We start from the raw sequence: 21,693 nt of genomic DNA on the forward strand, positions 1-21,693 counted from the left end.
AACAACTGCCTGCTGTCCCCCAGTGCCTGGTGTTCCTTCAGATTGTCGTAAATCAAAGAAGGGAAAGATCAGATCAGAAACCTCTTTTAAGACTAATATCATTCTGTAGTACTCTTTGAGAAAATAGATACGATGTTTTACAGTATTCACTATGAAAAATGTTTTGATCCCTTATTATAAAAATATTACCCAGAGGAGGAGGAGATGGCTATATGACAAAGCTCATATCCACACATTTCTGCTTTTGGAAAGTTAGAGTGTGCCTTTGGGGGACACCCCTGGGCCAGGCCGCCCCTGCCCTCTGCTGTCGGAGATGTGGACTCGTGGTGGTATGAGTTTTTTTCTCATTTCTCACTCTTCCCCACTCTTTCTGTGAAACGAGTCTTGTCTGCTCAAGCAGTTTTTGTTTCCCAGCCCTTGGTTGGCTTCGTGGTCTCCTCTTTCACAGGGCTTCCACTTCTCCCTGAGGCTTTGGCCTCATCTCCATAGATCAGCCTTGTGTCCTGCTGCCTCATATGAATATTACAGCTCCCCAAATTTGTGCCCATGTGGGATTCTGAATTCCAGAGAAGCATCTGGCTGAGGCTTCTGAGATAGTATGGGAAAACTCACAAGGGCAAATTTAGGCCAAAGTGAAAAGTCTGAAAGGTTATCTTGATGAACTGGTCATTTCTCCATGACAGAGCACATGTCACGAAGATATAACAGGTGAATTTTGTTGATTCTGAGTTCCTAATTTGGGACAAAATGGAGAAAACCAAGCTAAGGGACAGGTCTTTTACTTTCTGCAACTGTTCTTTCTACTATTCTTTACAAAGATTAAGGGGAATGCCCCACTCCGCCCCCCCCCAAAAAAAAAGGGGGGAAAAACAGATTTTCTTTATCAAGTAAGATATGAGAATTAAGTAGATGATAGCTATACAATTTATGATCTTTATTTTGGAAGAGCCTTATAAATATAGGCACATTGTTTATCTCCACCCTTTAGCTGTCCTCCCTCCAAGCAGATGGATGGCGATCATTTAATCACTTGACTATTTATGACAAGGCAGAGCTGCTGGGGGTGTGGTACAACATCTCATCTTTCACCACCACCACCCTCCAAGCACCTGGAATAATTGCTGGGAGATTAAATGGTGATTGTTTGGCTAACTGTGGCCTTAAATTCCCTGTCAGAGCATCACTCATCCCTCTCTGTTCTTTCCCTTCCTGATGAGTAAGACAACATTAAAGGTTTAATTTCCACCTAAGAATGGAGTGACTTTTGTAGCTGGTGATTCATATCATTTGAAGATTTATAGTTTCTTGGCTTGGGATAAAATGGGTTTTACGACTCCCAAATCAATGACCAGGTAGAAGAATTGTAAATAAGTTCTTCAAAGAATAATGTGTTTTGAATGCCTCCCACTCGCCCCCCCCACACCGCCCCCCACCACAGGATAGGAAACCTGTGTGTTAAATATCCACCAAGTCAGTAGTGCAGTACTTCATGCACCTGATTTATAAAATCCAGTTTGGGCTTTAGAACTTTTCACTTGGTTGCACAGATGTCGGGTGAAGGCTGCCTGTGCCTGGTGCTCATCCTGGCTCTGTGAGGGATACAAAACGAGTCATGGACCTGATTTCCACACAAAGGCAGGAGAAGCATCTGGGAAGGTTGAGATGGATTGTTCTCTGATGGCATGAAGGCAGTGAGAGGGTCGTTCTCCTGGAGAGGAAGGTGCAGTGTGGGACTACGGTGCAGTAAAAATGGAAAGAATATGGGGTCAGTTCTGTTATAAAAGAAGCAGTCAAAACTGTGCCCAGAATATGGGGAAGGACAAGGAAGCTGCTTCAAGAAATTGCTTTGAGCTGAAGAGGCTATGTTTGTGGTAAAGAGCATCTAGGGTTGGCGAATGGTGAACACCTGTGTGTTGCAAGTGACTGAATGAGGGGCTGGGTGGAGCTTTCCTACCACGTACAAGGTCATGGGTTCAATTCCCAGCACTGCCAAAAAAAAAAAAAAAAAAAAAAAAAAGTAATAACAGATGGAAATAGGCAGCTTTTGAAGCTATGCATTCAAGTCTCTCTGTGTTACCATAGTCCCAAAGCTACAGGTCTAAGATACTTGAGAAATAATTCCCATCAATATGTGTTCGTTGTTTAAACTCTCGCCAGGAGTCTTTAGCTTTTTGAAATTTGGAACTGTTAAGGGATGTGCAGTTCCAAGTCTTCAAAGATCTACTTTTCACTGGAAGAGAAGGAACATCTGGAACATCTGTGCCTCTAAGACCAGATCACTGGAGCAATTTGACTTTGGTTTTCTAAGTAGTGACCTGATATGGTGCTGGATTAGACAAGATTGGGTTGACCACAGACCTAGAGAAACACAATAACCATATCTCTAGTTTGGGGTTGTGGCTCGTTTGGGGGTGGTTGGTATCATTTGGACTGTAGTCTCAGAAGGGTGCAGAGTGGACTCTGTTCCCCACTAGTCTGGAGCTGGCACCCTAGCCATCCAGGACTGGGCTGTTGTGCATTTGATGTTCCACGTCTTCTGTCCAGTAATCCTCTCCTTCAAACATCTGTCCTTAGTCCGAGCCAGACCCGGCCATCTATGGTCCAGTGGCTTAACCCACAGTCTCCAACCACACCAAGCTCCAACCCGGCTATCACACCTCCTTCACCCAGAACGTCAACCTTCCCCCTCTCTCCTGCTGCTACCATAGTGGACAAGCCGCCGGAAAGGTATGTGGAGTGTGATATAAAATATGATGGTGGCACACAGATGGTGCTTGATGGACCTGTGTGCTCCAATTATAAAGCAGCTTGTCCAGGCCCCCCCGCCCCAGCATCCTGAACTTTGAGAACAATGCTTATGACTCTGTATCAGGCTGTGCCTCAGTTCAATACCAAGTGCAGTCCTCTCAGTATCCTCTGGGGAGTCCTGGTTCCAGGATGCTCCGAACATACCAAACTGAACCAGTGGCTCAAGTTCCTTATATGCAATGATGTAGTCTTGGCATATAAACTACACATGTCCTCCTGTATACTCATGCCATAGCTAATACAGTAAAAATGTTATGTAAATAGTTGTTAACCCATTGTGACAAGAAAATTGTGTGTACGTATTCAGTTCAGATGCAGTTTGTTTAAGTAAGATATTTGATCCATGGTTGGTTGAAAATGCAGTTGGAAACTCTTGGATACACAGGGCCAGAGGTACTTTCTTCAGAGGAATTTGCCTTCTATGCAACCTGCTCGAACTTACTGACTTTTTGGTGCTGGTTGTGCATTTATGAAATCATTTATTTAGGAAGAACTTCTTGTACATGAATATAAAACACATTATTTGTTTTAAAGGAGAGCAAACTGGACTCTAGAAAAATTAATTTACACGCCGTTTAGTAGAGCTGGCCTTCAGCATATCTGCCTGCCTGGGTATCTTAGCATTAGTGGCTTCCCCTGCTCCAGCGAGGTGGGGCATTTTCTTCTGCATGAGTTTGGAACTGGCTGTCTGGTTCCTCCTTTCCCATAAGGGCACAGAGGATGTTCAGATGAGGGGTGAAAAACTAGCCTGGTGTGCCTGTCTGGAGAAAGGGGTCGAAATAAAGATGACCCAAGTCGGAAGGACTAGCTCCTTCCAGTGTAGCGCGGCCCCCCCCCCACACACACACACACGGGGTCAGTGGCTCACTGTGACCCCACTTTGTGTGTATGTGTGTGTGTGCACACGCACGTGCATTCTATTTCCCTTTGCTGCTGGCCTCTGGCTCCACGTGCTGGTGCATTTCCTAATGCTCAGGAACCACCATGCTGTGTGGTCTCGGCATTGCTCAGCAATAGGAAACAGCATCCCACCAGGCAGGGGGAGAGTCAGGTGAGGTGCTTCAGTGACAGCTTCCCAGAGAGCATCTGCAGGAAAGGTTTGCATTGGAAACCTGTCATTTACTTGAAAATCAAGTGCAGTGGCTTTGCCTCATGTTCAGAGCCCCAAACCCTTCTTTTTCAGAAGGAGCCACCCCACTGGTGACGAATAAGTAAGATTTAGGAAATGGGGTCCAGGAACGGCGAGGCCCCTCTCCCCACGGGTTTTCCACATTTTCATTGAGTCTTTTTCTGTCCCTCCTACAGCGTTGTCAGTCGGAAGGCCCGTGCAGTGTACCCATGCGAAGCAGAACACAGCTCGGAACTGTCTTTTGAAATAGGAGCAATTTTTGAGGATGGTAAGTATTAGCAGGATGTTCATGGTGAGATGTGTTCTGTCACCCCAGGATACCTCCACATGGAGCTCACAGTTGTGTACATTCTGTGTATATTGTGGTGATCTTTTGATGATCTGGACAGGAGAGAGCTGACCCCTTTGGCTCCCAGGCCCTGAGCACCCTGTTCCCGGTCTTGGATCCCATTTCTGCTCTCGTCTTGATTATTCCACAGTCCTTTTACCTTGTGGGGATCTTCCTTGAGGTCCTTGGTCCTCATGGAAAGAAGCTAGTGCAACCTGGAGTTAATACTTCTGATTTGCTTCCTTTGTTTTCCCGGTCTCCCTAACCAAGCCTCCCAAATGCTTCAGGTTTACCAAATCTGTGCTCTCAGAAAGGAGTCTCATGTGCAGAGCATTTTGATTTATAATCCCCTCACCACCTCAAGCTTCACGTTTTTGCCAACTTGAACAGTATGTGAATCTCTAGATATGGGTATTGGCTTTGCATGTCGGAACAAGGGTGTAGCTTTTTGAGGGTTTAATATTTTTCACACAAGCATTTTGCAGCTATACTTGGTTTAATATTTTAGAAATTTCTCTTATGGTTCAGTGTATTTTTTTCCCCTGGCTCCTGATGTCTACCCTCTCTAGTCCCGCTCATTATGAAATTCATTGGTTGCTGTGGAAACAGTGATGTTGTGTGTGGGTGGAGCTCCCCAGAAGAATTCAGGGAAAGCTGGGCGAACCTTGGATGTTTGGAATGGAAGGGCTGATTAGCCAGCATGTTTGGAGTCTCTGCAATATATCCACGCAGTGCCTATGGTGGTGTGTCGTCAGTAATGCAGCATTTGCTGGCAATTATTTTTTTAGAAAGGATGTTGCCTCATTTAGAATAGATTTCTATGTGTGTTTGTACATGCTCCTGAGAGCCAGAGACTCTGATAGCATCAGAACATCAACACCTGTTGTACAACAGGGTTATACTTTGTGGAAAAATTTGTTCTTGGGTTAGAAGCAAGATCATTTCTCATCACCCTACCATGCATGGATAAAGTTTTGCCAGGAGAGTGTGGCCACACAGATGCCCTGTTCTAGGCGTGTCACACAGTGGCATAGTAGATGGCAGATGGGAAAGCTGAGATGATAGTATTGAAATTCACCCATTCAAGAAACGGTGAAGTATTTTTGCTTTACGTGTTTGGATCCAGTTAGGGTTCTCTGAAATCCCTTGCACAGTAATGTTTGTGATATAGTTTCCTTGGTTGAAGGTGTGTCTTACAACGATGCCTTAGGCTGCAAGTAAAAATAATCGATGCAACTGACTAATCAGTCATACAAATGGATTAGCTTTTAGGATCGAAAGTCAGCATGCAGAGTGTTTCAGGGTTGATTAATTCATATTCTGGAAGAAGTCATCAAAGACCAAAGTATTTCCAACTCTCCTCTAAAATGTTATTAACTTGTGGATGTGGGCCTTGGACTGGTTTTCCTTGTAGAAGCAAGGTGGCTGCCACAGTTCTAGGCGTTGTGGCCCTCTCAATTCTAGCTGACAAGAGTGTTTCATTCTTATGTTCTTTTTTTTAAAAAAAAAAAAGAATGAGAAAACTTTTCCAGAATTTTCTTCCTACTTTACCTTCCCTCACATCTCAGTAGTCAGAACTGTGTCAAATGCTCACTTTAAACCTATCACTAGGAGTGACTTAGACCAGTGAGAATCTCCCTGGGCATAAGACATACCCTCTGGGGCCAAAGCCATGTAAATGAGGATCTCATGACTAAACCAGATTCGGGTCTGCTAGCACACAGGGAAGTGGAAAGGCTGACAGTTTAGGAGATTTGGAATCTCTAGCTCTAAAGGTCCTCAGTGACTTGCAAAACTTCCTAAAAGAAGAGTCTGTGTCTATGCAAACATAAATGCACACATACATACCACATTCTCAGCATGTCTTTTTAATATAATTTTGTTTATTTTTATGTGGTGCTGAGGATCAAACCCAGAGCCTCACACATGTGAGGCAGGCACTCTACCACTGAGCCACAACCCCAAGCCCCTCAGCATGTTTTTGAAGGAAAAAGTACATTATAAACTGCAGCTGTTTTGTCTAAGATCAGCCTTCAGCTTTTGCTCATTCTCTGTGACCCTTAAGTGTTCTGTGCATTAAATTCTTCATCTGGTCTCCACGGATGTCTTCCTGATGGCTGTTCTATCAGGAGAGCCTTTGGGTTCCTAGAAGGTGGGGCATTGGGTGATACAGTCGTTTGAGGGACATGTTGTGACCAGGATGCCCCACTGAGCACACAGTGAAGTGCTGTGGATATGGCCACGTTCTCAGCCAAGTCATGTCTCCCTCAGATTTGGTGCCTGGAGTGGTGGTGTCCAGCTCTGGCTAGATTTGCCGGCTGGGGTACCTGGGGTGTGTCAGTAGTTCTTCAGTCCCTCCCCCAAGGTTCTCTACTCCCCAAATGCCTTGTTGATGCCTTCTCCACGCCCAAATATGTGAGCATCTCGTTTTCTGTGAGCAGTGCATCTTGCGGGTTCCTCTTTGATTCTTTCATAGTGGTGCAGAGAATCTTAATGGGAGGCATTCACAGTGGCACAGTGAAACTTGCTTTTCCCTGGGGATGGTTCTTAAAGGGCACAGGAAGTTGTGTGTTTATACCTTCCTATTCTGTGTACAGTTGACCTCGCAGCCAGCTAAAAGCATGTGCTTGCTCAGAACACATCTGGTGGAGTCCTTCCTCCAGTGGCCGCGGGGGTCTTCCCTTCTGACCAGCACAGCAAGAGTGAGGGGTGCATCTTATGACCACAACTTCTGTGGAGATTCCAGTGCTCAAAGTGGCCACCGTTTACAACTTGGACCACTGGAATGTCACCAGGAACAGCCCCTTTCTTCAGACCAACAACACTTCAGTGTTCCCCAAATATCCAAGACCCTTTTCCTTTGTCACTTACCCAGTAGGAGCCACCAGTAGTCATAGGATACATGCTCCTGCAGTGCATTCCCTTTTGTACTCCTTCAGGCAACAAAGAAATCCAGCTTATGACATTTAGTGGCCTTTGGTGAAAACAAAACCCAGGTCAGAGTGTCTGTACTTACATGGTTTGGAATATTTACAACAGTGAGGAATCCTAACCCAGAGTGTGGAAAGGGGTCTTTTAGTAATTATGTAGCTGTATAACCATGCCTTGCTCTTCCGCTTGGGCCAGTGCTAAGTTCAAATTCTTCGCTGAAGATTTGTATCTGCACTTCCATAACCCACCAGGAGGGCTCTGTTTGTAAGGTCTCAGGGCAGCTGCTGTTCCTGTCACTGCCCCAGGGGCCTTTCCCTTTTCTCTGGACCTGGGGCTGTCAGACTCTCTAATCTGATGGGAAGTGGTTGCTTCCCCAGGGCTTCCCAGCAGGACCAGAATCCTAGCTGAGCACAGGATCACCAGGAGCTGGTCCACGCTCAGCAGCAAGCTGGTTTCCTGTGGATCCCAGGCTTTGCTGGCTTTCACATGTAGACAAGATGTCTTCATTGCTTGGGGAGCAGCAGGTGTAGGCTAGAGTAATCATTAAAAGCTGCTGGTGATTACACTTTAAAGGTCTCAAATAGAATAATCCTTAAGAAGCTGTTTGGCATTATCTTGGAAAGTGGATCATGTATAGACCCCACAACCCAGCAATTTTATTTCTAGATATCTTCCTAACGGGGAATCTTGAAAGATCTTAAATACCAGATGATAATACCGTATTCCATCACATAAACATTACAGATTTTATACTAATTGTCTTTTTAAATTTTTTATAATTAGTCATACATGACAGTAGAATGCACTTTGACACATACAGAAATGGAGCATAACTTCTCATTCTGATTGTATATGATGGAGAATCACAACGGTCAGGTAGTTATATGTGCACCTAGGGTAGTAATGTTCAATTTATGCTAATTGTTTTTTAACAAAAAAGTGAGGTGAAACTTTTATTGGAAAAATTGTGCTGATATTACTTAATCATTTATTACTAAACTAGTTTTCTTACAAGATTAGGAATGCTTGTAAATATATGTTAATGTGATCATTCAGTAAAATATGGTGTATAATGTGATTCTGTTTAAACAAATAAGAAAAATAAATAGTATATTATTTGGAATAGGGCACGTGATAGAACTATTTTAACTGTGGGCTTAGCTACCACAAGCCTCCCTGTGGGCATGGTGCAGTTTCTAATTTGGTGTTTATCACACTATGATGAAATTTCAATGATTTAAACATTTGTCACATGCATAGGTTATTATGCTAAATGAGAGAACCCGAGTTTTTTCTAATGAGCTATCATTTACCTGAACATGGAGGGATGAACGCGGAGGCTCTAAGAGAATGGGTAAATTATCCAGGGTCCTGCAACCATTCAGGAGTCAGAAATATCTAGAATGATGTTTGACCGACTATCTGGATGCTGCTGCCTAGCCAAGTTGACAAAATCAACCACTGTATTGCTGCTGGCAGAAGCCGTTTGGTAAACTAAGTATAGAGAAGAGCCTGGGGTGGGTATTTGGGGTTCAGTGCTTCCAGAGAGGGAGGAAGACATTCTCAGTCTTCACCTGCAGCCTCTGAGCCACCTTGTGTCAGGGGTTCAGCCTTTTCCATCCCATTCCATCCCACCTATGATCTGGGCTTGGCCACGTTTAGGCTCTTGGTCCCCTCCCTAGGTGACATTTGTTTTGCTACTGGCTTTTACCTTCTAGGGAGGTGAAGGCTGGGAAGAAGTGAATGAGGGTGTGCACTGGTATCTGGCCTGTCCTGGGGCAGAGTTCCCAGCTGCCTCTGGTTTCCTACTCAAGCACCTCTTTCCCCACGTTGTGGGAGAGCACCTTTCCCTTCCGCCCAGCTTGTCCTTTATTAGAGCCTAGTTTCCGTGCGTGCGTGTGACATGCGTACTCAGGAGGAGAAACAAGCACCGCAGGTTGGTTATGTATCAACTCCTGGGGGTTAAGCCATTCCCCAGTGGTACTCGCCATCACATGCTAGTCTGCAGTTTCCTCCAGGCCTCTCACTGAAGCCCTGAGCCCCTTTCCACTCTGGGGCCACATGGTCACATCTCTGACAATGCTTCTGCATAGGATCCAAGTCCTTTTCCTTGATGGTGACTGCACCCTGGTGGCTTGGCCAGCTTGAGCGTTTGGTGAGAAGCCTTTGAGAAACAGTGTTAGGGTGGAGGTCATCCAGGGCAAGAGGAAGGTTCCACATCACCTTGAGAGCACATCTCTGTCATGTGTTGATTCATTTTTTTTTATACCAACGATTATGTGTCTGACACTGTGCTAGGTGCTGTGCTCGTGAATTCTCATGATATGTTATGTATACATTGTATGCTCTTGTGTTGTGGCCTGAAGTAGGAGGGGTTCACGGCTCTTTCATGCACTGAATGTGGAGGGTGAATGGCTGGGGTCTCTGATCTGGTCTGGAGCCCTGGCGATATCCCAGCAGGAGGGAATGCTGAAGCGGACCCTCGAGGTGCTGTCCAGGCTTGGGCAGGGGGAGAAGAGCATTCAGGAGGCCTGTATGTATCATATAGGCCTCGAAGCCATAGGTATGGTGAATGTAAGGAAAAACAAGGCCAGTCTAATGCAGACAGCTGGAATCACACGTCTCTTCCAAGGGAGGAGGATTGAATGGCTACTTCACTGCAAAGGACCCTAGAATTTTATTAGGTCTTCCAGGTTGGAAGTTGCTACATATTAGTGAACCGTAAATTCAGTTTGCTGAATTGCAATCAGCATTCAAATAAATAACAAGGAAAGAGGAGGTTGTCTACAGTTGTGTGCTGTGCTTGTGTGTGTGGCACTTGGTTTTTGATATAAAATGGTTCTCGTGTTGGGATCAGAAGCTCATTTCAGAGCTGGCTCCTGAGTTGGTCTTTGGGGTGAGCCAATCCCCTCGGTAGGCCCGTGATGCCTCTCCTGCTCCTGGCCATGGTTGGGGGCCAGAGCTGGGGGCTAGAAATGTCTCAGTATTTGATTTCCAAACTCTGCTGATGAGGGCCTTGACCCTGTGCCCTTTGCTGTCCAGCCGTGGTCATTCCCTTATGTGTCCATCATGGGTATTTATGGACACTGTGCCCAGATGTGTAAGGCCCAGGCCTGCTCTCTGGACCTCCCCATCCAGCACGGAAGTTAGACCAGTGCCTGGACGATGCGTGTAAGGCATGTAAATGCTGAGAAGGTTGGAGGTGGACTCCACCGCGGAGGAGCCGCCCAGGTCTCTAAAGAGAGGATCACCTGGTGAAGAAGTGGGGGAAGGGCATTCTGGGAAGAAGACGCTGTGCAGGCAAAGGCCTGGAGTCCGAGTTGGGATTTCTCTGGACCATCGGTTGACATCCATGAGGGGCTGGTAGAATGTGAGGGGCTGCTGGAGAAGGGGGCCGAGACCCTGTGCAGCAGACCAGTAAGAAGCCTGGCTTTAACATGAAGCAGGGGAACGCTGTGCTGCACCCTGTAAGGTAGGAAGTTCCCCAAGAAGCTTTCACACGGTGGTTGGAAGGGGCTGGGGGACCAGTTAGACCTATTATCCGCGATGGTAGGTGGGTTAGATTGTGGTGGCTTCCAGGATGGCAGAGCCCATCTGGAACCCTTGTGGAGATTTGTGACTAGATATTCTGGAAGGGGGCCCCATTCTCCATGGACCCCTCCCTGGTCGAGTCTGTGAGACAAGCAAACACAGCACGTTGGTAAGTGCTTTCTTTTCCTTTTTAGTACAAGCTTCAAGGGAGCCTGGCTGGCTGGAAGGGACTCTGGATGGCAAGAGGGGGCTGATTCCTCAGAACTACGTCAAGCTGCTGTAGCTCCTGGCCCTGGAGGGCCCCAGTGCCCAGCACCTGAGCACCTGCTGGGAGCCACATCCTCACTGCGAATTGCAGATCACCGTCGGCACTCCAGGGCCAGGGAAGGTTCCAGAACTCACTGCACGGCACTGTAGATTTGTGGATCAGAAGAAATCAGGATGAAGAGGACAATTCATTTGGCCAGCATCCTGACTGGGGTTTTTAATTATCCAGCCCACGGAACTAGAGGGAGGGCTGCTGTCTGCCCCCGGCCGCCCCCTCTAGGAACACGCCACCAGACCCGGGAAGGATCTCTCCTCCTGCACTCCTGCTGCTGAAATCTTAAAGGGAACTCTCCTTCCTCACTGTGCTGGGCCTGTGGGGCCTGTGCTGGGCCCTGGTGGCCATGGTGGGGAGGAGGCTGCTGCGGTGCAAGAGAATTGAGCAGGGAGACGCTCTCTGGGAGCCAGCTCCTTCCTGGACCACCACGCTGGGCCTCTGCGCTCACTCCACCTCCACCGGGCACATGGGCATATTTATAACCGGCTTTTCCTGGTGCTCCTCACCTGTGTGCTATTTGTACAATGTCACCTTTTGGCCCCAACTTCTCTCTGTAAATGAAATAAAATGTAATTTACTATTTGACTGGTCTGGCCTGATGTGGGGAAGAGATCATGCAGTTCATTCCTCTGTAAGGATTCATGATATTGGACGAAAAAATCGCCTCCCTCTGATGCCAGCGCAAACTGACTTGTAGAATCAAGTCGGTCAGTTTGATGGGATCCTTGACTGTTCGTAGCAGGGCACATTCCTGGGGGCCACGGGTGGGGAAGGGGTCTGCTCTGATGTGTGAAATCTGAGGGGCCCCCTCCAGCATCTGCACAGGACTTTTCCCCAGAGGCTGGCAGGAGGAGGGGAAGTTGGCTCATCAGCTGCAACCGTGCTGGGTAAGTCTCTCCCATGCCACCCGACCTGCTCCCGGTCCTCCGGGCCTCAGCATTGTTCTCTCCATCAGGATTAAGCTGGGCTTCAAGGAAGACCAGACCGTTTCCAGAGTAGCCTTGGCCCTGACCTTGCCATGCTGCTTCATTCCCCTCAGCTTCCAGTTCTGGGCACAGGCTCAGCCTCAGTCTCTCAGGGAGGATGGAGCTCAGTTTTCATGGTCTCAGGATTCTGAAGCCAGTCCTGGGCCAGAGGCTGCTGGTGGTTGGGGGGTGGGGGTAGGGGAGACTTGTCTCTTCCTCATGGGAGATTCTGGGCCTGTTAAGATTTCGGAAGAATTTATCAAAAGAAGGATGTATCTGTTGCCTCTTCCTCAGATAAAGTGACTCAAGAGCTTGCTGTTTCCCTGGTTAACAGCTTCAAAGTCGCCTCACTTGGACCATGTAAAGGGCATCGAGTTTGGAGTTGCTGTAGATTGGACCTGGAATGTTCTTCAAAGGCCTGTGTCAGAGGTTTGGTCCCCAGCCTGTGGGTTCTATTGGAACATGGCAGAACCTGTGGTGGGTGGCTAGGGGGAGGTTTTAGGTCATTGACGGAGTGCCCTTGAGGGGGATTGTGGGACCCCAGTCTCTTCTATTTTGTGTCCTGGCCATGAGGTGAAGCGCTTGCTCTGCCCCACATCCCTGCCATCTGTGCTGCCTTACTACACGCCCAAAGCAACAGGGTCAGTTGGTCATGGATTGAAACCTCTCAAACTGTGAGTCTAACTAAGTCCTTTCTTCTTATAATTGATTATCTCAAGTATTCTGTTACAGTAACAGCAAGTCAATTAACATAGAAATCATATGTCCATGGGGCAAAATGTGCTTGTTGAAAAGCACCTATGTTGTAAGTAAAAGTAAGGACAATTTCAGTGCACTGGAATTTAAAATACAAAATCACAGGCCTTCTGGAAAGTACTGAGACTGCTGAGGACCCCAGGACCTTCCTCCAGCAGCCGCCCTGAGGCCTGTGCCTGGGCCAGCTGTGCCTGGAGGTGAGGTGGAGAACCTTAGGGCTGCCGTTTCCTGCCCCTGCTATGGCTTAGGGGTATAGAAGGGAAACTAGACTCCCATGAGGAGGTTCCTGGTGTGTACTGCTTTGCCAAAGCCGCTGTAGGAGGGGCACACCTGCAGGTGAGCTCAGCTCTGGGAGGGACTCCTGGCATCATCTCTGGTCGGTGCAGCCCTTAGGGGATGCACATGGTGCTGCAGAGGAGTTGATTTATTTGCTTGTTCTGGAAAGATTTCCATTGTTCACAGCCGGGGACACCGCTGAAGTACCACCACTGGGTAAGGAAGCCACCAGCTACCACTGAGTTTGGTCTTCCTGTGACCTTGAACCAAAAAACCAAAAAAACCTCATCCTGATGATTTTCTTATGTCTTAAAAAGACATAAAAAAATCAAAAGTTTGGAGGTGAAATGCCCAAACAGAAGTAGTGTGTCCAGTATGTAGTAGGAGCTTGGCTGAGGGGGACCTCTGGTCCCCTTTTCATGACTGTATGTCTGTGACTTGCATCCTTTTGTGAGGACCCTCTGTTGCACAGGATGCCAGTGTGACAGGACTTCAGGGCAGTGTGGCTGTAAAGGTCCCCACAGCCCTAGGAGCTGCAGACCTGTCCTGTGCTGACTGGGGAGAACAAGGTAGTGCCAGAGAGGAACCAAGGGTGTTCCCCTGTGAGAATGTGACCCATGAGCACAGTGTGGCCGCACTTGCCAAGGCCACTGGGCAGAGAGTTTTCCCCTGGGCATGACCCAAAATATACTTAGTAAGGGACCAGGGTGTTGACTGACACTGGTGGATCACCTTCATTTCTCCAGAAGAGGAGCGGAGTGTGTTTTGCTAGATGGGTGTGGCTGATTCCCTGAACCTCTGCAGGAGGGGGCCCCCCCCGCCTGTTGTGAGAGCCCCACCCTGCTCAGGGCTCTGGCCCTGGGTCCTATGCCCTCAGCTCCAGCAGCACCAGTTGTCACTGCTTGGACCAGCCTGTGTGCAGAGGGGCAAGAGGGTGGTTTGGGCAAAAGTAAGCACTCAGATTTTGTTTCCTGTTTGCAGGGGGCTGCAGGGCCTGCCACTGCTGATACCACCCAGAGGGCCTTCCTGGGGGTCCCTGCACGTGAAGGGGATGCCAGGTGAAAACAGTCCAAGAGCCCGTGGGAGCTGCAGCCCCCTTCATTCCTTTGTAGCAGCAGCAGAGTTTTCAGAGTCAGTAGGGACGCCCATGGTGGGGGCGGGGGGGCGGTCTTGCAGTCATGGATTCTCGCTCCTTCTCTCCTTACAGTGACTGAGAGCCAGAAGGTCACCCTTTTTATAGATGAGAAAATGGAGTGAAGTGCTTGCTTGGGGTCAGTCAGCTAATTAAATGCCCATCCTGCTGCACCATATTGTCTTAGGACAGTAGAGGACAATGACCATTATGCAGTGCGCCCACCCTGTTCGTATGTTGAAGCCCTAGCCCCCCGACATGTGAATGTGGCTTCATTTGGAAATAGGACATCCAGAGGGAAGCAGTGAAACAGAGCACAGCAGGGTTGGGCCTGAATCTGGGAGGACTGGCATTTTTATAACAAGGAGAAATTTGGACACTAGGACAGACAGACATAGAAGAAAGATAAGGTGAAGAAAGAGAACAGATGGCCATCTCTGTGTCAGAGGAGAACTGGAACAGTTCCTTTCTTTAGAGACTCGGAAGGAAGCAACCTTGCTGACACCTTAATCTCAAGACTTCTGGCCTCCAGAGCTGCGAAAAGGTGCATTTCTGTAGCTTAAGCCCCAGTTTGTAGCACTTTGGGCCAACAGCCCCAGGAAGCTAACACAGGGGTACAGGTATACGACTTGAGTTAAACAGTCTACTCTGACATCCTGCTTCCACTCTTGTGTACCTGGTGGCCTTGGCCAAGCTACTCGGCCTCTTTATGCTTCAGTTTCCTTCTGTGAAATGGAGATGTCCAACCAGTGTCTTGGGGTGCTGTGACAATTAGAGAACATGATGAGCTTGAAGAGTGCATGGCAGGAGGGATGGCAGAGGTGGGGCTGGAAGGGCCCTGTGGTGGTGGATTAGTCTGTTCCTTTCTCATCTTAGCCACTGCTATAGTATGGACCTGGGATGTTTCCTAAAGGCCCATAGGCTAAAGGCTGGGTCCCAGTCTGACATGCTACTGGTATTTGGTAGTGGAATGTTCAAGAGGTAGAGCCTAATGAAAGGAGGTTAGGTTATTGGGATCCTGGCCAATTTTGCATGTCTCTGTTTCCTGGCCACTGTGAGGTGAGCAGTTTTGCTCCAACATGTTCCTGCCATCATGTTCTGCCTTGCAATGGGGCCAACTGACTGTGGACTGAAACCATGAGCCAAAACCACCTTTCGTCTTCAACTGTTGATGTCTCAGGTATTTTGTCATAGCAATGGAGAGTTAACACAGCTACCTCTGCTTCCTTTTAGTGTGGCTTCTCCAATAACTCTTGTTCTTTGCCCCACATTGTTTAACTTCTCTCTCCTTCCTAAGGGTACTCTGTCTCTACAATCTTGGGCTTGTCCTTTTCCCCATTCATTTCAGCATTGGGCATTTCCTCAGCTTTGTTTCCAAGTCTCTCAAAGCCAGTCTGGCTATTCCTTCTTTGACCAGATGGTTTCACTGGTATCTCAAGTCGTCTTTAGTTACCCAGCTTCCTTCTCCCTCCCCTCTCTGAAGACATTATTCCAGGAGAGTGTCCTCAGCGTTCCTGCTCCTTGTCCTGCAGATGTCTTGTCAGATGTCATCACCTTCTCCTCCACTGGCCTGGGCGATCATTGATTGCTGCCCCATTTGGGCAGCCAGCACATTCTCCCCATGCTGTAATGTCTGGTTAAAAGTGTCTTAGTCTACTGGTTAGAGGAGCATGTTGGGGAAAGCTTTCTGTTAGAAGTTCCCCCTGATTATTTGATGACTCCTCAAAAAGAGACCTGAGCTTTGAACTCGGGGCAGTGAATACACACGGGACGCATCTAGACAGCGTGGTGCCTTGTGTGGGTATCTGGATTTCTTTTGTGGAGGGTTGGCAACAGTGGAATGAGAGGACCATGATCTGACCCAGCTGGGTCAGGCTGGCCTGGGGCATGGAAGATCTCCAGATCTAAACCAGGGGACACTTGGAAACCAGTCTTAGCAACACACGTCCCGCAAAAAAATAGCTGAGTGACTGCTCGTGGTAGGTTGATTTAACCATCCCCATCTTTATCCCTCCCCGGATCCTGGGGCTCTCCATGCTGACTATGGGCTTTACCTTGTAACTTGCTCTTTTGACCAGAGGATCCAGAGTAAAGTTGATGCAGTCAGAACCTTCAAAAAGCCACCATCTGTCTTAGAACCCTGCCGGAGGGTAAGAGGCTACACGGAGCAAAACCATCAGAGGCCAGACAGCAGCAGGCTGACCTTAAATCTATGGACAAGCCCAACACAGATCTGAAAACCCGCCCCTCCCCCAGGCGGACTCAGAGACTCGAGAGAAATCAGTGGTGGGTGATTTAGGCAACTATCTAGTGGAGGGGTTTGTTAAGCAGCAGTAGCTAACTGCCTGCTGTTCTGCCCCAAACTTCTTTGCTTCATGGTGGTGAATGCCCCGTGCTGAATGTTGAGTTCAGCTCTTCATCTTCTCTCACCCAACACTGTTTGAGAAGCCAGTTTTATTTCCAAGAGAAGTGCTGCACTCCCAGTTGAATGCCTTAAAATTAAAGTGCCAGAGAGACTTTTACAAGTCATTTCAATATGTATACATATGTACAGTTTATCAAAAAGTATGTCAGCACAGACTTTTATATAAAGGGACAATGTTTTCTATTTGGGGGGGGGGCATTCAACATACAGAAGCAAACTCCTCATGTATGAACACCTGTGGTTTTTCTGCTCTGACATAGAGTAGTTGGCTGCCTCTGGGGCAGAGGCAGTTCTTAGCTGATGATTCCTAAACGTGGAGCTAAATTCTTTGGGCCTGAGAATGCTTTTAGAAATGCCTAGTATGAAATCAAGGCACCCTTGATCCAAGAATAAGGCAAGGTAATTCAGAAAGCCCATCCACCCTAACCAAGGGTGTACCTGGGAGGGGGTCACTCAACAGGCCCACAGCCAACATGGCCTTGGGAAAGGCACTGCTCTGAGTAGATCCAATTTCTTAAGATTTCAAATATAAAATTGCCTTCACTTATAGATGTTTTATGAGCAATGTTTCTGTGCCTCTTTTCCTATGCTGTGGTCAGTGGCTGTACTGTATGTGCCAGAATTATGTCCACTGCATTAAAGCAGAGTTGAATTTGTTTACCAAGTGGTGTTCTCTCTCTGAAAGCAAGTTATTTCGACAATCTCCAGTGAAAGGACACATTAAAAATGTACTTGAGTTTACCTTGTGGTAAATAGCTTTTTCCATTTTAAATGAGCTGGTAATTAGTGCTGCTCTTTTGGTGATCTTTTTTAAGGAGTGGAATCAAGGTTGAGGAGCCCATAAGGAGTGCTGGAAGTATGGTGGCGGGGGGGAGCAGACCTCTTTTCAGCCCAGGGTACCGGGTAAGGATGAGACCACTCCAACACAGACGGGGGCATCCACTCACGTGAGTCTCATAATCTGCATCTTGAACAGGTTTTTCTGTGGTTGTCAAGATAAATGAGATAATGCAATATATAGTGTTTGCACAGCTTCAAGGTAGCAGATATTAAACAGTTACAGGGTATTTTAGCTGAACCACATATTGACGTAAGAAGATATCCAATCTCAGAAGAGAATTAACGTACGGGCCAACATCGAGCTCTTTCTAATGTTGGACAAAACCCCTGTTATTCCAACTTGGCTCTAGGTGGAAGTGCATCTAATCAAGATCTGGAAAGGCCCGGCGTCCAGGTGTACCTACAGACATTCAAATGAACTGTTTCCAAAACAACAGGTGATTAAAGTAAAGGATTTATTGTAATCTGCTTACAGTCCTTTGCAAAGACAGACATATGTTTTTGCATAAAGATATAAATTGCTTCATTTTAAACTAATTTAGTGTTTTTTTATAATTATATGAAGAAGTTTTGGTGAATTATGAACTGTACCAAACCAAGATTTTTAAGAGCAATATGGTACAAAAATAAGAGCAGACAGACAATTTGGACTGGGACAGGCATTCAACAGTGAATTTAGAATATGGCTTTGCTGTTTCATCAAGCAAAGTTACCCGGAGACACACAAAGAGCCAGTAACTTTGTTAATACAAAAAGCTGATGCAGACCGTCTTCATCCCAAACCTGGTTAAGCTCAAATTCCTGAAGTCTGAACTTGAAGCTGCTTTTGTAAGCCATTTCTTTTCCCGGATCGCCCAGTCTGCATGCTATGTATTTATCACCTTCAGAGTGTGGCTTTCATATTGCTGTGCATGTAAGTTGGCTTTATTTAAAGATCTGCCTATAAATTAAATTCTTGAAATTGCAAATTATGTAAGAAAAACTCCTCCCTCTGAGTGCAGCTTTCACAGGTTTCCCCTTGCATAAGGCAGGTGTCTTTGGAAAGACACAAGGTAATGTTGCCTGCATGGTGAACCCTGGAGAAGTGTTGATCCGACGCTGCCTTCTCCTGGCCTTGGACTTGAGCTACAGCTTTTAGGTTTTGGAAAATAATGATTTCACTGAGTACCTGATGATGATCATCACCACTTTTAAAAGATTAATTTGGCCTCTATTCAAAGTATTTAGTGCAATCATATCATTTCCCCAAAGATCTACGTTTGCGATCTGGGGCAAGAGAAAAGCCATAAATTGCATCAGTGCCAAACAGATTAATGAATTAAAAATTTTAGTGCCACTGTCTTGCTTATATGATCTGTAGTGTTTTTCTCCAAAACTGTTTGTTTATGTATAAAATTTATTTTTAAAACCTACCTTTAAAAAAATCTAAAAACCCTCTAATGATCTCCCGGTCTCCACGCCATTCTGAAATGACCCTTGCCAAGACAGCTCATCCCAGTACATCCTGCCATGACCTACGTGTTCCCATGACCAGTTGCAGGAGTGCAGAACCCTTTCCAGGATCAGAGGTGACTATCTGATCTTTGACAGACGTAGAGTGCATGGACTTTTTTTTCCCCCCTAAAGGAGAAAATTGGATTTTCTGAAATGGGAGGATGGTGCTCTCTGAGCCAAGTTTCCAGTCTCCCCCTCCGAGAGCTGATTCTGCTGCTTGTGGAAAAGGGGGAAAGAGGCAGCTTTTGCAAAGCTGAAGCACTCCCAGGACCTTCTGTCCCAGGGGTGCTGTCAAATGACACCTGCAAGGAGCTGCAGACACCGCAGTGTGTTGTCCCCCGATGGAAGGAGGATGAAGCAGAAACCGGAAAAACGTGCTCAAGTCTCCTCAACACCACAAGCGGGAGACCAAGAACAGAACAAAAAGTACAGAAAAAGTAGAAAGGCTTAGAGACAACCCAAGAGGTTTAAGTGAGGTTATTTACAACAGAGACTGTAAAATGGTAAATTAGATATGAAGCTAAAAAGGCACAGCTTTCCCTTTCTTAAATACACTGTAAACGGTTCATTATGCATGCATAACATTTCACTTTACAAAAAAAAATTTTTACCTTGTTTAGACAAAGATAGTACTTAAATAGTCTCCAGCAAAATAGAATTCTTTCAAAAATACTTTCCCATTCATCCTATTCACCATTAAAGTTTTTTTTTTTTTGTTTTTTTTTCTATGTGTCTCATTTACAAAAGTTCCTTACACCTTATTTTCAGGTCCTTCACAATTTATACATACAGTAATGTACAGCACAGCAAAAGACTGCAAAAAATTATCTGTAAAGCCAACACAATAGATACTAGAAATCGAAACCAAGGCATTTGTTTTAACATCTTATCCATCCTAATTAAATAATAAATGGACGCTAAGAGTGTGTATCCGGTGATGGAGAAGAACGCGCCCAGAGCAGGCCTGTTCCACGCAGTGTGTTTTGTTATTACACAACAGGAATCTGTATATGTTTTTTCTTTTTGCGTGTTTTTTTTAAATAACAAAAAGAATATTAATGCCCCATATTGACTATACGTTTTATGTGCAAACCAAGGGTAAGCTTTAAAAAGTTCGTTAGTCCTTGAACCCTTTTAAAACAAGCGAACGATACCAGAAACTACATGGCATAGTTAAAACTTCCATCTGTTAAAATATCAAAATCAGAGTTATTGACTAGATATGGCTTTTCATCCAGAGGAACAGGAACGTGTTTCTAAGCATCGGGGAGCGGAGAGGGAAGAATCCTTAGCCTGCTCAGGTCTGGCCAAACCCAGGTCCAATGGCTTTCCCGGCTCCAACCCCTGGACATGAGTTTAAGCTTGAGAAACTGCCGAACGAGTGGATCAACCATCACATGTTAAAAATATGATCTCGTGGGTCCTTCGCGGGTATGGAATAACACGGGGAAACTTAAGGCAAAGTTCTTCTGGTAAGACGTCTCTGTCACTTCCTGTGAAAGTAAAGGGGCTTGGCGTTGCCGGACTCCACCTTTGGCAGCTGGTCGCTGATGATCTCCACCAGCATGGCGGGGAACTCCACTTTCAAGGCCTGGGACTCGCGGAAGGTGTAGAAGCAAAACTCCAGCAGATCGCTCACCAGCTGCAACAGACAAGGAGCGTGAGGGAGCGCCTCATCCCACCTCCCCTGGACCTCCCGTGGGTGACCGCTCTGTGAACAGAGAGCAGCCAGCTGGGAAACCAGGCCACAGCTCAGCCAAGTCGTGTGATCGGGGTGCGCCTGTCACATAATGTGCCTGTCATGTGGAGTGAGCTCAGACGAGGTATGTGATGGTCGTGCATTGACTATCAGAGGCAATGGGGGCAGGAGTGCCTGGGTCACTGAACAGCTCTCATCAGAGCCTCATTTCTGAGTCTCTGGATGCTCAGGGCCCATAAATGGCAAGAGGGTGAGAAGCAGGACAATGCTTCATTGGGGTGGTGTCCCCAGCACCAGGTGGCCCACGGAGAAGCCAGTACTTCCCCCAGCTTCAGGGCAGGGCTGAGGCTCCTTAGCCCCTCTGTAAGTTCAGGCTGATTTCCAGAGGTTGAAAGCGGGACCAGACCCATCCTATGCCTAGCACCCCTACCATGATGTGCTGCCTCACCACAGCCCTAAAGCCCAGGGACCAGCTGATTGATCATGGACTGAAACCTCCAAAACAACCCTTTTTCTTTACCGTTATCTTCATGTATTTGTCACAGTAATGGGAAGCTAACATGCACCATTGTGAGACAAATGGCTTTTGGTCCTTTCCTGCTGTATCACAGCAGATGACATTAACATCGCCTGTCATAAAATGACTCCAGTCTTGAAGCAGTGATTCTGGTGAAGCTGCATCTGTATTTCCCCTCAACTTTTAACTACCAGGATGGAATAAGACAGTAAAGACCTTCAATACAAGTCAAGAAAAATCTCATCCAGGAAAAAAAAAAAAATGGTCCGTCTGTTTGTGGCTGTGTTCTTCCTGCAAAGTGGTTTCCCTTAGATTCAGTAAGTGTCCTGCCCCCATCGAATGCTGGCTCAGAAACAGCACAGCCACTGTCCTCTGGACACACCCCATTCATGCCTCAGTTTCCCTTTCTGTAAGGTGGGGATACTGACAGTACCTAAGCCTCAGAGTTGTTCAGAGGACTGAAAGGCCCAAATGAATGGCTCTGAACCTCCCCCAGCATGGAACTAAATGGAAACACTTAGTCAAGCTGCTAAGAAGTGT

The 21,693-nt window shown here is 46.8% G+C and overlaps 2 protein-coding genes across 3 annotated transcripts in view; one reads left to right on the forward strand and one right to left on the reverse strand.

Moving 5' to 3' along the window:
* The window catches only part of Arhgap10 (Rho GTPase activating protein 10), a 302,252-nt gene extending 290,659 nt beyond the window's left edge, over positions 1-11,593 (forward strand). Inside the window, exons 21-23 of the mRNA XM_026392727.2 lie at positions 2,575-2,727; positions 4,114-4,205; positions 10,922-11,593. Of these exons, the coding sequence (XP_026248512.1) occupies positions 2,575-2,727; positions 4,114-4,205; positions 10,922-11,010 (334 nt within the window). The 3' untranslated portion in view covers positions 11,011-11,593. The remainder of the gene's footprint in view (positions 1-2,574; positions 2,728-4,113; positions 4,206-10,921) is intronic.
* Positions 11,594-17,884: 6,291 nt separating this feature from the next.
* Positions 17,885-21,693, reverse strand: part of Nr3c2 (nuclear receptor subfamily 3 group C member 2) — a 324,444-nt gene continuing 320,635 nt past the window's right edge. For both annotated transcript variants that reach the window (XM_026392708.2, XM_026392707.2), the window contains exon 9: positions 17,885-20,579. In XM_026392708.2, the coding sequence (XP_026248493.2) occupies positions 20,424-20,579 (156 nt within the window). In that variant the 3' untranslated portion in view covers positions 17,885-20,423. The remainder of the gene's footprint in view (positions 20,580-21,693) is intronic.

Source organism: Urocitellus parryii, chromosome 10 (genome assembly GCF_045843805.1).
Source record: "Urocitellus parryii isolate mUroPar1 chromosome 10, mUroPar1.hap1, whole genome shotgun sequence".
Lineage (NCBI taxonomy): Eukaryota > Metazoa > Chordata > Mammalia > Rodentia > Sciuridae > Urocitellus > Urocitellus parryii.